This window comes from Xenopus laevis, chromosome 2L, assembly GCF_017654675.1.
Source record: "Xenopus laevis strain J_2021 chromosome 2L, Xenopus_laevis_v10.1, whole genome shotgun sequence".
Lineage (NCBI taxonomy): Eukaryota > Metazoa > Chordata > Amphibia > Anura > Pipidae > Xenopus > Xenopus laevis.
This window is the reverse complement of record NC_054373.1, coordinates 182,874,990-182,892,859: the sequence shown is the minus strand read 5'-3', so window position 1 is coordinate 182,892,859 and position 17,870 is coordinate 182,874,990. Positions and strand designations below refer to the sequence as shown.

Below are 17,870 nucleotides of genomic sequence, written 5' to 3'. Positions count from 1 at the left end.
AGAGAGGGGAATGAGTGATTCGTTGGTGGGGGGGAAAGGAGATCTCACCATCAGCATAGGAAGGGGTTCTTTACTGTAAGGACAGTCAGGTTATGGGATTCCCTACCAAGAGAGGGGAATGAGTGATTCATTGGTGGGGAGGAAAGGAGATTTCACCATCAGCATAGGAAGGGGTTCTTTACTGTAAGGGCAGTCAGGTTATGGGATTCCCTACCAAGAGAGGGGGAATGAGTGATTCATTGGTGGGGAGGAAAGGAGATTTCACCATCAGCATAGGAAGGGGTTCTTTACTGTAAGGGCAGTCAGGTTATGGGATTCCCTACCAAGAGAGGGGGAATGAGTGATTCATTGGTGGGGAGGAAAGGAGATTTCACCATCAGCATAGGAAGGGGTTCTTTACTGTAAGGACTGTCAGGTTATGGGATTCCCTACCAAGAGAGGGGAATGAGTGATTCATTGGTGGGGAGGAAAGGAGATCTCACCATCAGCATAGGAAGGGGTTATTTACTGTAAGGGCAGTCAGGTTATGGGATTCCCTACCAAGAGAGGGGGAATGAGTGATTCATTGGTGGGGAGGAAAGGAGATTTCACCATCAGCATTCTGTACTGTATCATGGATCTCAATGATGTTGACCATAAATATTCTTGGAAGCAATTAAAGTTCATATAATTGGTATAAACCAGCTATGACTTCTAAATCCTGGGCCCCCAATAATCTACAGACTTTCTGTCTTCTAATATACTCCTGAAAATATTGCCCATATGCCTATTATTAGCCTTAAATATCTGACGTTTTGTTATTCTGAGAAGCAATTCTGTAAAGCAATACAAACAGCCTAATGAGAAAAGATACAAAGAAGCCTTATATTTGCCTCTGTAAATAGATTGTCTGGAGGAGACGCTGGTTCTGCCATGGGGTGTCTAGTTGTGTGGCTATGATTTGTCTCAGTTCAGACACAAATATTTGAAGTTTGAATGCAAAATTCTATGTTCAGCCTAGAATATTAACAGTCACCCTGCTATAGTTCCAGGGGTACCCAGGGCAGAAATAATCACCCCAAATCTCCCCCTAACTGACCTTCAGACTGGGCCCCCTTAGCTCATAACAAGGTTACAGATATATAGAAACATTGGGGTGTCACCCTGCTATAGTTCCAGGGGTACCCAGGGTACAAATAAGGCACTCACCCCAAATCCCCCCCTAACTGACCTTCAGACTGGGCCCCCTTAGCTCATAACAAGGTTACAAGATATATAGAAACATTGGGGCGTGGGCCCCTTAGCTCATAAAAGGTTACAGATGAAACATTGGGTGTCACCCTGCTATAGTTCAGGGTACCCAGGGACCTTCAGACTGGTTAGCTCATAACAAGGTTACAGATATATAGAAACATTGGGGTAACAGTGCTATAGTTCCAGGGTACCCAGGGTACAAATAAGCACTCACCCCAAATCTCCCCCTAACTGACCTTCAGACTGGACCCCCTTAGCTCATAACAAGGTTTACAGATATTATAGGGAAACATTGGGGGGGTGTCACCCGCTATAGTTCCAGGGGTTACCCAGTGGGCACAAAATAATCACTATCACCCCAAATCTCCCCTAACTGGCCTTCCAGACTGGGCCCCCTTAAAAGGGCTTTACATTAACAAGGTTTACAGATAATATATATAGAAACATTGGGGTGTCACCCTGCTATAGTTCCAGGGGTACCCAGGGTACAAATAAACACTCACCCCAAATCTCCTCCTAACTGACCTTCAGACTGGGCCCCCTTAGCTCATAACAAGGTTACAGATATATAGAAACTTTGGGGTGTCACCCCGCTATAGTTTGGGGTGTGCTTGCAGCTCTATGCAGTCAGTAGCTATACCGTATGTTACTGTGCATTAAATCTCTGGATAAATCCCAATAGATTTTGGGACACAGATATGAATCCCATATAAAATATGAGAGTAATCTTCCCGTAATGGGAGCCTCTGGGCTGTTACTGCTCCTGGTTCCTTTCCCTATAAAGTCATGTTCAGCTTCGGGAAGCTTTATAGGTGCAATTAGAAGCAAGTGCAGCTGAGAGTGTCACCCAGACACCATGTCCAATAATATTTAATAGCAACATCGGCCCCCCAGGCCTGCCCTCTCATTGTTTCCTTATTCTGATACTAGTAATAAAAATTCGAGGTAAGGATATTAGCTGCTATACTGAGGGGATGATACAAAGATCACTGTAACACAGAGAAAGATACAACTATAACATGATCATCTCTATTTGATTCACTGCAGATCCTTAATGTTTAATCATTGAGCTCTCAACCTAACATTTTCCCCAGGTGCACAATCACTCATGCTGTGAGTCCCAGACTGATTATGAGAAGTTCATTGTACCAGGTGGTTTGTGTACTACCCTATGGTTCTGATTTATGCAGGACAGTCCCAGATTGTGGGTTCCAGGGAGGAGACGGGTTCAGCAGAATTGGACACAATGAGTTAATGAGCCAATCACGCATGAGATATGATGAGTTAATGAGCCAATCACGCATGAGATATGATGAGTTAATGAGCTGTGTTTTATTGCAGCTGACTGTTTACTTGGGCAAGAGGGACTTTGTTGATCACATAGACGTTGTGGATCCTGTGGGTGAGTCATTTATCTTCATGTTCCTCAGCCGATTGTCATTTAATTGTAATAATAACAGAGTAACCATGGAAACAGCAGCTGGAGAGCAGAAGTTACCAAAGAGGCCAAACGAGTCTTTTCTCCAAGTTGCTTGCATTTCCAGAAACAGCCAGAAATGTAAAAAGAAAGCTAAGCTTCCCTACATGTTACACAATGCTTCTAACTGAAGATGGAGCAAGTATTAGAAGTGCATTGTATAGATGGAATAGGTGTCAATGGTAAAGATGGAGCGGGTGCTAATGTTACTTTGTTCATATGGAGCAGGCGCTAGTGCTACATTGTACAGATAGAGCAGTATTAATAGTGCATTGTAAAGGTGGAGTATGTGTTGATGGTAAAGATGGAGAGGTTGCTAATGTTACATTGTACAGGTGGAGCAGGCGCTAGTGTTACATTGTACAGATAGAGCAGGTATTAATAGTGCATTTTATAGATGGAGTAGTGATATAGATGGAGTGAATGGTAAAGATGGAGTGGGTGAATGTTACATTGTACAGATGGAGGAGGCGCTAGTGTTACATTGTACAGGTGGAGCAAGTGTAAATGTTATATTTTACAGATTGAGCGGATGTTAATTTTACATTGTACAGGTGGAGCAGACGTTAATGTAATGTTGTACTGATGGAGCAGGTGTTATTATTACTTTGTACAGCTGGGGAAGGCACAAGTGTTACATTGTACAGATGGAGCAGGTGTTAATGTTACATTGTACAGATAGAGCAAGTATTAATAGTGCATTGGAAAGGTGGAGTATGTGTTGATGGTAAAGATGGAGCGGGTGCTTATGTTACATTGTACAGATGGAGGAGGCGCTAGTGTTACATTGTACAGGTGGAGCAAGTGTAAATGTATATTTTACAGATTGAGCGGATGTTAATTTTACATTGTACAGGTGGAGCAGACGTTAATGTAATGTTGTACTGATGGAGCAGGTGTTATTATTACATTGTACAGCTGGGGAAGGCACAAGTGTTACATTGTACAGATGGAGCAGGTGTTAATATAACATTGTACAGATGGAGCAGGTATTACATTGTACAGATGGAGCAGGTATTACATTGTACCGATAGAGCGGGTGTTAATGTTACATTGTGCAGATGGAGCAAGTGTTAGTTATATTTTACAGATGGAGCAGGTGCTAATGTTACATTGTCCAGATTGAGCAAGTGCCAATGGTACACTTTAAAGATGGAGCTGGTGCTAATACTGCATTGTACAGATGGACCAGGCTTTAAGTTTATATTGTAAAGACGGAGCAGGTGCAAGTGCTGGATGGATTGGTTGGGCTTTAGTAATGCATTTTACAAATGGAGCACTTTGACAGTGTTTCAATATTGTGGACCAACAGTGCAGAAACTGGAGCAGGAGGGACAAATACTGCTTTCAATAGAAACAATGGAGCTCATTTATTAACGCATTGCATCGCATAATTGGACGCAAAAGAGTGCCAGCGCCTTCACGAGCGCGAACGCAAATACTGTTTATTTGTACGATCTTGCGCATTGAACAGAGCTTTTGCGATGGGTTTGGTTATGCGCATTGCGCAAAAATTTGGGCAATTATGTTGCAAATAAAGGCGTGGCTACAGTGCGAACGGTTTGCAGTTGACGCTAACATTGCATCCATACGTGCGCATTAGTGCGCCAGGAAACCAGCACATATTTTTTACGACTGTCTATTCCTGGCGTAATAGAAACGCTCTTTAAAATGCGCAGGTATGCCTAGCTGTGACAGCAAACGCGCAAATTTACACACCGCAGTTGTGTGCGTCAAAAATAGCGCACAAATTGCACCTTTCAAGCATCGTGCACTACATTAATAAATACACGCATGCGCAGGGCAAATGTTGGGCCTCTGCGTGCTTTTTAGCGCTGCGATGCGTTAATAAATGAGCCCCAATGTTTCCTCTCAAAATTTCATTTTAGGGTTTACATTCCCTTTAATCAAGTTGCCCGCGATGTCTTCTGTATTTTCTGCTCCCATTAAAAAAAATACCCTTGTTCATTAATCAGAATATAAAGACTGAGGTGAGGGCCCATCTGTCATCTTACTGATCCTTAGGAAAAAAAACAATGAGGGAATGCAAATGAGCGACTCCATTAACTGCCGGCCCTGTGTAAACGCAATGGAGAGTGATAACACGGGTCATTTATTCCTACTGGTTAAATAGTAAACTTAGGGGCATTTAACTGATCTTAACCAGGGAGAGTGACAGACCCTTTAGCTTCAGATGCAGCACCTGCCTCGTTGTTTATATTCTCTGCACTGCTGGTTCTGACTTCTGAAACAAAGTAGCAGAAGCCGGCTGGTTAACTGAGTAAAAGGTTTACCATGGATCCGATTCTATTTGAGATGCAATTCAATTCAGAACAACTTATCTCATGTGAAAATTCCATTGAAATCTATGGGGGGAAAAATGAATTTGGAGAGAAGTTTTTTCTCCTTGAATTGAATGAGTTTTCACTTGATAAACCAAGAGGTGACTTTTTCTCACTGCCTTGAATCTGGTCCATTGCAGGGTTCAGTGTTTGATCCTTTACTAACTTACATTAACAAGTCAAATCAAACAGGACAAACCTCTTCCTTTAATTTAGGGTTCCCCCTTAAAGGATAAGTAAACCTTTAAAGCACGTTTTACATTTTACATTCATTATTTATTTAGTTTTTATTTCAAGATATTAAGGGATACATGTACTCGCTTATTTTAAAGGTTTACTTATCCTTTAAAGGGATACTGTCATGGGACAGTTAATAGTGCTGCTCCAGCAGAATTCTGCACTGAAATCTGCACTGAAATCCATTTCTAAAAAGAGCAAACAGATTTTTTTATATTCAATTTTGAAATCTGACATGGGGCTAGACATATTGTCAATTTCCCAGCTGCCTCCAGTCATGTGACTTGTGCTCTGATAAACTTCAATCACTCTTTACTGCTGTACTGCAAATTGGAGTGATATCAACCCCCTCCCTTCCCCCCCCCCCCCAGCAGCCAAACAAAAGAATAATGGGAAGGTAACCAGATAACAGCTCCCTAACACAAGATAACAGCTGCCTGGTAGATCTAAGAACAACACATAGTAAAAACCCATGTCCCACTGAGACACATTCAGTTACATTGAGAAGGAAAAACAGCAGCCTGCCAGAAAGCATTTCTCTCCTAAAGTGTAGGCACAAGTCACATGACCAGGGGCAGCTGGGAAATTGACAAAATGTCTAGCCCCATGTCAGATCTCAAAATTGAATATAAAAGAATCTGTTTGCTCTTTTAAAAAATGGATTTCAGTGCAGAATTCTGCTGGAGCAGCACTATTAACTGATGTGTTTTGAAAAAAAAAAGTTTTCCCGTGACAGGATCCCTATTCTGGAACGGCCCTACATGACAGCTGTTATGTGTACTGCCTATTGTACTCATTTCTCTGCAGTGGAGCTAACTAAGCCATGCAGCATGAAGATTTAATAGGCCTTAGTTTATTATAGGCACATATACTACATGGCTGTGTAGAATCCAGTACAGCCGGCACCATGCATCTGATTTGATCACCAGCTGGCCCTTTAACTGGAGGCCATGGATTTTGTAGAGCAGCAATGATTTGAACGTAACCCTGCAGAACTGTGGTTTCTATGGATTCCTGTTTATGGGAACGATCGGTTTCACAAGGGGCTCAGTAATGGAAACCAACGAAGCTGACATTTCCCTCTGTCTTCCTTTCTTTCCAGATGGGGTGGTGCTGGTGGACCCCGAGTATCTGAAAGAACGAAAAGGTAAAGTATGAGACACTTGGCACAGTGAATAAATCAGGGGTGAATCAGGTTCTGGGTTAAAGGGGTTGTTTACCTTTAAATTAACTTGAAGGGGGTTATTTACTAAACTCCGAATTTATCTCATATTTTATTAAAAAAACACACAACCAAACTCCCATGCCCGATGTGACCTCATTTATCAAAAAAAACTTAAACAAAACGAAATAAGCGGAAACCTAAATCAACTGATTTTTCCAGACTTTTTTCCAAATCACTCGATTTTTTTGCATTTCTGCCTGAAAACCCCCAAAATTTTCATCTAAACTTAGCGCAAACCTGGATATCTTTACTTTAAGATTGGTGCCTCTCCTATTGACTCATACAGGACCTTCAATGGGTCTGAGATGGTGGATTTCTAGATTCTGGCTTTTTGCAGCATGGGGTATAATAAATCTCAAAAAAATCAAAAAAATTCTGGTTTTTGCCCCAAAAAGCCCAATCAGATAAATTCAAGGTTCAGTAAATAGCCCCCTTAGTGTGATGTACAGAATGATATTCTGAGACAATTTGCGATTGGTTTTCATTTTTTATTATTTGTGGTTTTTGAGATATTTAGCTTTTTATTCAGCAGCTCTCCAGTTTGCAATGTCAGCAATCTTGTTGCTAGGGTCCAAATTCCCCTAGCAACCATACATTGATTTGAATAAGAGACTGGAATATGAATAGGAGAGGCCTGAATAGAAAGATGAGGAATAAAAAGTAGCAATACCAATACATTTGTAGCCCTACAGAGCATTTGTTTTTTATATGGGGTCAGTGACCCCCGTTTGAAAGCTGGAAAGAGTCAGAAGAAGAAGGCAAATAATTAAAAACATAAAAAAATGAAGACCAATTGAAAAATTGATTCGAATTAGCCGTTCTATAACATACTAAAAGGTGAACCGCCGCTTTAACAAAGGGATCATCCTCAGTTCTGAATGGCTATTAATGACAGCTGGCAGTTTAGAACGGATATAATTCTGGCAGTTTCCCAGCATCGCCGGCAGCCTCACAGAACACAGGGAAAATATTTGGTTTATTCTGTTGAATCATAAAACAGTCGTTAAACATTTATTTGGAGATGATTGCGCTATATTTAGCAGCGAGTTACTGGAATATTCTCACTCGGGGGGGTAACCAGCTCTGCTCATGGGAAAGTCTCGGGGCAAAGGATTTTGTCTGAAAAAGTGAGAAAGAAAGAACAGGAACATGCTTAAAGGGACAGTGTCACCAAACAACTTCTAATGTTTAAAAATACTGTATAGTAGTAACGGGCAGCTCTCCTGCCTGACCCAAATAAACCCCAACTGGGCTGCCATAATCATCTATATACCCATGTCTGAACCGCCTGACCTGTGTGACATCACCACAGGGGGCAGGGCCAGAGAGAACAATGCTGCAGTGTGAGGCCACGCCCACACACTCACAAATTGAAATTCTGAAGTCTGTTGAAAACTGAAATAAAATTCCCATTTTGACACTAAAGGGCTAATGTGTTGCCATTTGAATTTTCATTTTTCAAGGTAAAATAATTCAGATTAGAATTTTGTCAAACTCAAAATCTATTGCCAAAATCTTGAACGCTCAAATTCGCCAGCTAAAAAGTTAGCAAGCTTCTGTAAAAACCAAGGAGAGGCATAGATTCAAAATTCACGTTTTTTTTAAATTTAGGGGCAGATTTATCAAGGGTCGAAGTGAATTCAAGAGAATTTTCGAAGTTAAAAAATTCGAAATTCAAAGTCATTTTTTGAATACTTCGACCATCGAATAGGATACTACGACTTTGAATTTACTTCAACTCGAAGTAAAAATCATATGACTATTCGACCATTCGATAATCAAAGTACTGTCTCTTTAAAAAAAACTTCGACTTCAATACTTCGCCATCTTAAACCTGCCGAAGTGCGATGTTAGCCTATGGGGACCTTCCAGAGCAATTTTCTATGTTTTTTACATTCGAAGGAAAATCGTACGATAAAATCGTTCGAACCCTACGATTCGAAGTACGATTGTAGTACGATCGGAATTAGGGATGCAGGTATCCACTATTTTGGATTCGGCCGAATCCCCGAATCCATCTCGGAAGATTCGGCCGAATACCGTATCAAATCCTAATTTGCATATGCAAATTAGGGGTGGGAAAGGAAAAAGTGGGAAAAAATTGGTTTACTTCCTTGTTTTTTAACAAAAAGTCATGTGAAATCCCGCCCTCCCCACAATTTACATATGCAAATTAGGATTTGGATTCGGTTCGGGCAGGTACAAGGATTTGGCGGAATCCGAACCCTGCTGAAAAAGGGCGAATCGTGGCCGAATCCCGAACTGAATCCTGGATTCAGTGCATCGCTTAATCGGAATACGATCGCACGATGAATAAAATCCTCCGACTTCGAATTTGAATGTCGGAGGATTCTGTTCGACGGTCGAATTTCGAAGTATTTTCCACTTCGAAATTCGACCCTGGATAAATCTGCCCCTTGTTGTATTTAGGAAAAGTTACAGGAATATTCAAACTCATTGAAAATGAATGGTAGAATAGTAGGACGTTAGTGCAATCGACTTCATGGGAAATTGTGAAAGGCGGATTTCAAATTAATTTGAGTTTTCTGAAATTCAAAGAACTTGAAAATTCTAATTTTAGTAAATCTGCCTGTGTTAATTTGAGAATTGAGAATACAATCTGCTTTCCAGGGGTATAATAAAAAAGGGGGCACCCTATAGAGGCACCCCTCCTCCCCCAGATACGGAGTCTGCACCCTCTAGTTTTGCCACTGATGCCTTCAGTACATTTAATTTGAACCCAAGTCATTCTGTTTCAACCCAAGTCATTTTCTCAGATGTTCATTTCACTTATCTGTTGCTCTTTCTTCACCTTTTCTTCCCTGTAGTATTCGTGACACTGACCTGTGCGTTTCGCTACGGCCGCGAGGATCTTGACGTTTTAGGCTTGACATTTCGTAAGGACCTTTTTGTAGCCAACATCCAAGCCTTCCCACCCGTCCCAGAAGAGAAGAAACCCCTAACGAGGCTACAGGAACGTCTCATTAAAAAGCTTGGCGAGCACGCCTACCCATTCACCTTTGAGGTAACCAACATTCTCTTTCTTCTCTTTAGACTTTCTCACATCTTCCTCCTACTTTGCTTGTATAGTCTATTTCCAATCAATCATTCAAAGAGTATTATTCATTAAAATTTTAACCAAGAAATCTCTGAAGAACCTGTAAGTGTGAAAACAAGAACACATGACGTAGCTATCAAATAGAAATAGAGAATTTGGGTCCATCTGCCCATTAAATTCTGTAATTAGGTTCTTAAACTTGCTTTATATAGATTTTTATTTATCCCCTTTGCGTTAGAGCTTCTTAAATTCTGATTTTGGGTTCTTAAAACTGCTTTACTTATATTTATTCACTGCGCGTTAGAGCTACTTAAATTCTGTATTTAGGTTCTTTAAAGTGCTTTAGATTTTTTATCCCGGTGTGTTAGAGCTCCTTAAGTCTGTATTTAGCTTCAAAAAGTGCTTTATATTGGCCCCCTGTGTGTTGGAGTTCATTAAATTCTGTATTTAGCTTCTTAAAATTGCTTAATATTTACCACCTTTTTGTTAGAGCTCCTTAAAGTCTATATTTTGCTTAAATTCTGTATTTAGGTTCTTAAAATTACTATTTATATTTATCCAATATGTGTTAGAGCTCCTTACATTCTGTATTTAGCTTCTTAAAATTGCTTTATATTTATCCCCTGTGTGTTAGAGCTTCTTAAATTCTGCATTCAGCTTCTTAACATTGCTTTATGTTTATCCCTTGTGTGTTAGAGCTCCTTAAAGTCTGTATTTAGGTACTTAAAATTGCTTTAGTTTTATCCACGTTGTGTTAGAGCTCCTTAAATTCTGTATTTAGCTTCTAAAATTGCTTTACATTTATCCACTGTGTGTTAGAACTCCTTAAATTATGTATTTAGCTTTTTAAAATGGCTTTATATTTATCCCCTGTGTGTTAGAGCTCCTTACATTTTTTATTTAGGTTATTAAAATGGCTTTATATGTATCCCTTGTGTGTTAGAGCTCCTTAAATCTGTATTTAGGTACTTAAAATTGCTTTAGTTTTATCCACGTTCTGTTAGAGCTCCTTAAATTCTTTATTTATCTATTTAAACTTGCTTTATATGTATGTGTTAGAGCTTCTTAAATTGTATATTAAGGTTATTCAAATTTAGTTAGTTCCGAGCACATCTCCTGAAAGGCTGAATTTCTGGTAAACGAAGTCCAACTTCAAGGTGTTTCCACTTCTTCCTGAATCTGTTAAATCTCATGATATATTTGATTGTGTTAATCACAACCCTTTTCCTTTGTATTAAACTTTGAATTTTTTAAAAAAATCTCAAAAATCGGAATGAAAAAATTCAGCAATGGACACCTGGCACGCTTCAATGGGAGGTGTATTTTCAACCATTTAACCAGATTTGTAAAAGTCAGTGGAACAACCCAATTTTTGTCTGCAACTTTCCAGTAGTTTTTATAAATACGCTAGTGATCAAGAAAAAAAAAAAATTAAAATTCGGAGAAAATGGAACAAGTTTAATGATTTTTGATTTTTTCATGATGGAGTCTTTGAAAGTTTTTGTAACTTATAGGGGCAGATTTACGAAGGGTCGAATTTTGAAGTTAAAAATAATCGAAGTTGAAGGATTTTTACCGTATTTGATCGATTGAACGATCCAATCGAACGATCGAATATAGAAATTGTTCACTCGCACAATTAAATCGTTCTAATCGAACGATTCTTAGCGATCGATTCAACCAAAAAAAACTTGTGCTCTGGAAGGTCCCCATAGGCTAACATTGCACTTTGGTAGCTTTAATTTGGCGAAGTATGAAGTCGAAGTTTTTTTTAAAGAGTACAGTTATCGAATAGTCTAACAATTTTTACTTTGAATCTATCGAATCTAAGTCGAATGGTCAAATATAGCCTATTCGATAGTCGAAGTACCCAAAAATTTACTTCAAAATTCAAACTTTTTGCAATTCGAACCATTCACTCGAGCTTAGTAAATCTGCCCCATACTGTGTTTTTGACAATAAATCTTCTGAGTTGCCCTGTCTGAACAGTTTCTGTTTTGTTTTCTTTCTGTAAATAGGGCCTTCAAAATGAACACAAAATTAAAAAGTAGGGCTCTCCAAAGACATAAAATAGCTGTATAACCCCCCCCCCCCTTTATGCTGCTTATTCCTCTCCTGATAATGTCTAGCTAAAATGAGCAGAAAATTGTGGGTGTGCATCAGGCCCCTCCTCCACAGTATGATAAATGTAAACCCTCAAAACAAATGAATGGAACGTTGCTCAAAGTGCTCTTTTCTTAGCACTTTTTGCAGTTGACATTCTTCAAGATATTAGCAGTTTTTCAGAAAGAATTTGAAACAACAGCGCCAGCCTCTGCTCAAAATTAATTTCCTGGGAAGAGAGACGTCTTGTGATGTTGTTCTGCTTAGACTTGACTTTAGAAACATCATAGGACCCTTCTCTGCCCACAAACTTCCTTTTTTTTATGTAGAGCAACATCACAAGATTTTATTCCATATATTTATTACATTAGTAGTTACAGTAAAACTTGTAAACATTTTTAGCAGAAGGCCGTTGTTCCCCACGCGGCTGCAGAAGAACGGCACCATGATCTGCAGTAGATCCCGACCTACATCTCTTTCTTCCCTGTTAATAACATTGGCCTTGAGTCTCTTTTGTGCAAAATTCTTTAGGAACACTTTGAAACGCAACAACGACATCAAAAATAAAATATTTGACAAAAAATTGTTCTGGGCCCTATTACTGCTGCTATTGAAGACAAACAACCCATGTGGGGTATGGATAATAATGGCAATTGGAAGGCCAAGAACTTTTTATTGAGTCAAGGTTGGAAACTATAAATTGGAATTTTTTTGTTCATTGTTAGGCTACACAATATGGAAGGCAGAACCAGATAGAAATGGTTTCAGAATTGCACTGAGAACAATTTTAAGGTCAAAAAGAGAGAAATAGATTACTACTGTAGTATATTGTAGTCTAGCAGCAAAGTCTATGTAGCTTTACCCAAAGTCTTTCATGGGCTTCCAACCACACAGATATCATCAAAACGACCATCTGCTCTATTAGATCTACTACTATTTTGAAATTTGAAATTTTTTTTCAAATCTCAAATCCAACCTATACAGTAGTTCAAAATTTTTTAGCTGTCATATTTTTACCCTTCAAGTTTTCAAGATTTTTTTGGTGGATACATCTCAAGAATTTGAGATCGGACAACTTGAATTAGAAAACGATGCGAATTTGTGTTGATCTTGCACTGGAGAAAGAAAACCTTACATTTGAAATTCAGTAAAGTAGAATTTGGATTGTTTCGGCAATTTGGCAACCATAGGGACGATTTACCTAAAATTTGAAGCCATATTCTTCCTACGCTTCGATCTTCAAGGAGAAAAATATGTATTTTTTTCCCCCAACCTTTGAGATTTTGGAAATGAAAAACTGTGAATTATACATTTCTTAAATTTGAGTTTTCTGACCTCAAATTTTTGAAAAAAAATCTAGAAAAATCAAAGGATAATTAAAAGCGATGCTATAAGGTGCATCATTCACAGGAAATCATTTTAATATTTCTTTTCAACAGATACCTCCAAACCTGCCCTGTTCCGTCACACTTCAGCCTGGTCCAGAAGACACTGGTAAGGTAGGTAGTAAAATTTTTGCTTGTGACTTGGTTCCCCAGCAGCCAGTGCACACTTTCCTACAAACTATCCCCAAACAGCAGATAATCAACTGCTTTCCTACAAACCATCTCCCAGCAGCAGCCAATCCACTGCATTCCTACAAACCTTCTCCCACCAGCAGCCAATCCACTGCTTTCCTACAACCCATCTCCCACAAGCAGCCAATACACTGCTTTCCTACAACCCATCTCCCACCAGCAACCAACCAACTGCTTTCCTACAAACCTTCTCCCACCAGCAACCAACCAACTGCTTTCCTATAAACCTTCTCCCACCAGCAGCCAATCCACTGCTTTCCTACAAACCTTCTCCCACCAGCAACCAATCCACTGCATTCCTACAAACCTTCTCCCACCAGCAGCCAATCCACTGCTTTCCTACAACCCATCTCCCACAAGCAGCCAATACACTGCTTTCCTACAACCCATCTCCCACCAGCAACCAACCAACTGCTTTCCTACAAACCTTCTCCCACCAGCAACCAACCAACTGCTTTCCTACAAACCTTCTCCCACCAGCAGCCAATCCACTGCTTGCCTACAAACCATCTCCCACAAGCAGCCAATCAACTGCTTTCCTACAAACCTTCTCCCACCAGCAACCAACCAACTGCTTTCCTTCAACCCATCTCCCACCAGCAGCCAATCCACTGCATTCCTACAACCCATCTCCCACTGTGCACAAAACTGTGTATTGTGACTTGTCTACACAAAGGTCACAGGGACACATCTCCCCAAAAGTCAGATTTGGGACTCATGTGGGCAGGTCGGCACACTCATTTGTATTCAAGCTGACGTAATTTTTCAGGCATGCGGAGTGGACTATGAGGTGAAGGCCTTCTGCGCAGAAAATTTGGAGGAAAAAATTCACAAAAGGTCAGCAGAATATTTCCTATGTGTTTTGGTCAGTTGGATTATCCATTTGCAGCTGTGCAAGCGGGCAATACATTCTCATGATAATATAGTTACTAGTTGGGAATGGGAAGCCCTGGTGTGTTCAACTGGTGACACCACTCTATGGCTGGACAACTGACTGTCACCTGGTGCCAACAATACAAATATACCTACAGATGAGCCCATGATCCACCCAGGGACACCCCAACCAATCTCACCACTCCTGCTTATCCCCATTCACTTGGCTTTGCCGCTATCTCCCCTGCACCCTGTGGCAAGTCTATGTTTATCTAGAATCCATCAGGGGTGCATTAAAGGTCCACTAACACTAAACATTTTTAAGTTAAAAAAACATTATATCCCTCCAGTACCTCATCCTTCCAGCACGATGTTAACTATCTTGAATGCTTTATTAAAAAATAGCATAATGAATATCATCATTATTTATTTATATAGCGCTGTCAAGATACGCAGTGAATATCTTCTTCCAATTGTGCAGTGTCTCAGAAATAGGGCAATATGGCGACATGCCCCAGCTTTATCCTATGTGCGCGCTCCACATCTCCTGACCCAACTGCTTCTTAAGCCGGAACTCAGTTGCTGTGCTGCTGTGGAGGTTTTTTCAGCCTGCATGTTTTAATTTTAAAGGAGTGGTTCACCTTTCAGTTAACTTTTAGTATGTTATAGAATGGCCAGTTCTAAACCACTTTTCAATTGGTCTTCATTAGTTATTTTTGATAAATCCTCTACAGCAGTGAAGCGACTTCCAGCTTAAGAAGAAGTCGGGTCAGGAGATGTGGAGCGCGCACGTAGGATAAAACTGAGGGCATGTCGCCCTATTTTTGAGACACGGCATGAAGATATTCATTATGGTATTTTTTAATATAGCATTCAAAATAGTTAACATAGTGCTGGAAGGATGAGGTACTAGAGGGGGCTATAATGTTTTTTAACTTGAATTTTTTTTAGTGTTACTGGTCCTTTAACTAACTGTGAAGCCCCTGTCCCTCAGCAAGCAGGCCCAAGCTCCACCCATCCTTTACCAGCTCCACCCCTTACCACCCAAGCACCATCCTTTTTAACTAAACTCCAGTGTTAGATAATTACTCAGCACCCTGTTAGGATTTCAAACTCCAGACTGAAGAAAGCTGCAATGGAAGGGCAGGTGTCCCCATACTTCTGGCCATAACGCAGGAGACTAGGCTCAGGCAATTTACTGAAAGGAGGTTCCTTTCCCATCAGGCCCCACACAAAGTGCTGATCAATGCTAATTCTGTAAGGGGGATACAAGAATACTAAGGAATACTGGATTCCTGTATCATTGGCAAGAACAAGAGGCGGATATGGAGGAAACAAGAGCCGCAGGAATAATAAGGGAAATAATACGTCTATGGGACAATGGCTTCTGTACCAAATCCTTCCGTGCAGTTGTAGTGGAGAACAGAGAGGAATGGTAGTTAAGGGTTAATAAAGGAGACAAAGTGCAAACAGAAATATATGCTGAGCTGCTTAATGTCTTAATGTTTCCACTCTATCGACTTAAATCTGTGTTCCCTGATGATGTAGCTGCTGGTTATTAGTAGTAATTGCCGGATTGTGAGAGGTACTGAGTAATACCCAACCTTAGTTACACGGGCAAATTATCAGTTTGAGGTCCTGGAACCTTGGTACTGCTCATATAACTTGGCAGTGTGGGCAGTAGGTCTAGTAACCCATAGCAACCAATTGTTGCTGAGATCATTGTGGTTTTTCAAAAGTATACTGCGATTGCTGGGGACACTGGATGGGCCTTTTTACCATACCCAGTGGCCATCATAATGGCACAAGTGATTGTTTTTTTCACCATAATTATGTGGAAATATATTGTGGTTTAGCCTTTCGGTACGTCAGTGTTTCAGCTAAAGCTCTCTGATTGCGAAGCTGATGTATATCATTTTACACACCGTAACTTCCTGTGTTGTCTTCGAGGGTTTGCTGACACTGTACTCTGCTTTCAGGAAAATCATTTGCAGAGCTTCCAACATTCACATAACTAATTATTTATAAGGCAGTTTAACCGCTGCAGCCAATGCAGTCTAGAGAACTTGCCAAGTTCAGCTTGTACAGAATGTGCTACAGATAGCTAGAATCTCAGCTGCCATAAAGCAGGACAGGACTGTTGCTTACAATGGGGATCAGATAGGATCTGTGCAGCCACTGGGACAGAATGCTCTGTTATACAGATAGCTAGAATCTCAGCTGCCATAAAGCAGGACAGGACTGCTGCTTACAATGGGGATCAGATAGGATCTGCGCAGCCACTGGGACAGAATATTCTGTTATACAGATAGCTAGAATCTCAGCTGCCATAAAGCAGGACAGGACTGCTGCTTACAATGGGGATCAGATAGGATCTGTGCAGCCACTGTGACAGAATGCTCTGTTATACAGATAGCTAGAATCTCAGCTGCCATAAAGCAGGACAGGACTGCTGCTTACAATGGGAATCAGATAGGATCTGTGCAGCCACTGGGACAGAATGTTCTGTTATACAGATAGCTAGAATCTCAGCTGCCATAAAGCAGGACAGGACTGCTGCTTACAATGGGGATCAGATAGGATCTGTGCAGCCACTGGGACAGAATGTTCTGTTATACAGATAGCTAGAATCTCAGCTGCCATAAAGCAGGACAGGACTGCTGCTTACAATGGGGATCAGATAGGATCTGTGCAGCCACTGGGACAGAATGTTCTGTTATACAGATAGCTAGAATCTCAGCCATAAAGCAGAGCAGGACTGCTGCTTATAATGGGGATCAGATACATGCAGATACATACATGCAACCCTGTCAAATCCTCAGTAAACCATTTTTCTCCACTCTAGCATCCATTAAACATTGTTTTCTAACACAAAGACTTAGATATTCTGATGATAGTGTTCCTTTAAATTCAAATTACTTTCATGACATTTCCAATAAAGAAATAAATGTGATGTTGCTGGGGTGACCTCCTCTCGTCTGACTGTAACCTTCCTGGGATTTAATCCTTTATTCCTGGCGTATAACTACCTTTTATGGGTGAAACATTAAAGAGCATTGGGAGTTTTATAAATAAACGGATGATTACATTTCTTAGTGGAAATTCTTCCCATTTGCCAGAGCAGCTTCAGGCACAATATTCTAGCGGAGGAGGTGATAATAATAGAAAAATCTCAACCCACTTGCTTTAATTCTGAAAAATTTTATTTTTTCAATGTTTCATTTTGCCTGTTCATTATTTCCCAGCAGTGTATAGAGGGGTTTATATAGTTTATATAGAGGGGAATACTGAGAGGGCTGGATTTATTGATGACTGTGGCCTTTGCAGCAATGCAGTATTCCAAGGATTTTCAAAAAATACTCCACTTAGTGTTCAAATCCCTTAATAAATATTCAAAAATCAGAATAACCAGAGGGGTTGTTGGAGGTGGGCTAAGTGTTCACATTTTGCAGTAAATCAATTTGTGTTCTTTAAACAACAGATATTCAGATATTTCACACAATGTGATCATTAGCCCTTCAAAAGATACAGCCTTGTAATTGTGAGCCACAAATATTTATACATTATGGACTAAATTAAGACAGGATGGGGATAGTAGGACAAGATGGAGGCAGTAGGACAAGATGGAGGCAGTAGGACAAGATGGAGACAGAAGGATAAGATGGAGACTGTAGGGCAAGATGGCAGTAGTAGGTTAAGATAGAGAAAGTAGGGCAAGTTGGCAGTAGTAGGACAAGATGGAGAT

At 40.3% G+C, this 17,870-nt stretch overlaps 1 protein-coding gene across 3 annotated transcripts in view; it reads left to right on the top strand.

Moving 5' to 3' along the window:
- Positions 1–17,870, top strand: part of arrb1.L (arrestin beta 1 L homeolog) — a 110,352-nt gene that overhangs the window by 71,017 nt on the left and 21,465 nt on the right. For all 3 annotated transcript variants that reach the window (XM_041582789.1, XM_041582787.1, XM_041582788.1), the window contains exons 3-7: positions 2,575–2,635; positions 6,392–6,436; positions 9,343–9,539; positions 13,115–13,174; positions 14,022–14,089. In XM_041582789.1, coding sequence (XP_041438723.1) covers positions 2,575–2,635; positions 6,392–6,436; positions 9,343–9,539; positions 13,115–13,174; positions 14,022–14,089 — 431 coding nt within the window. The remainder of the gene's footprint in view (positions 1–2,574; positions 2,636–6,391; positions 6,437–9,342; positions 9,540–13,114; positions 13,175–14,021; positions 14,090–17,870) is intronic.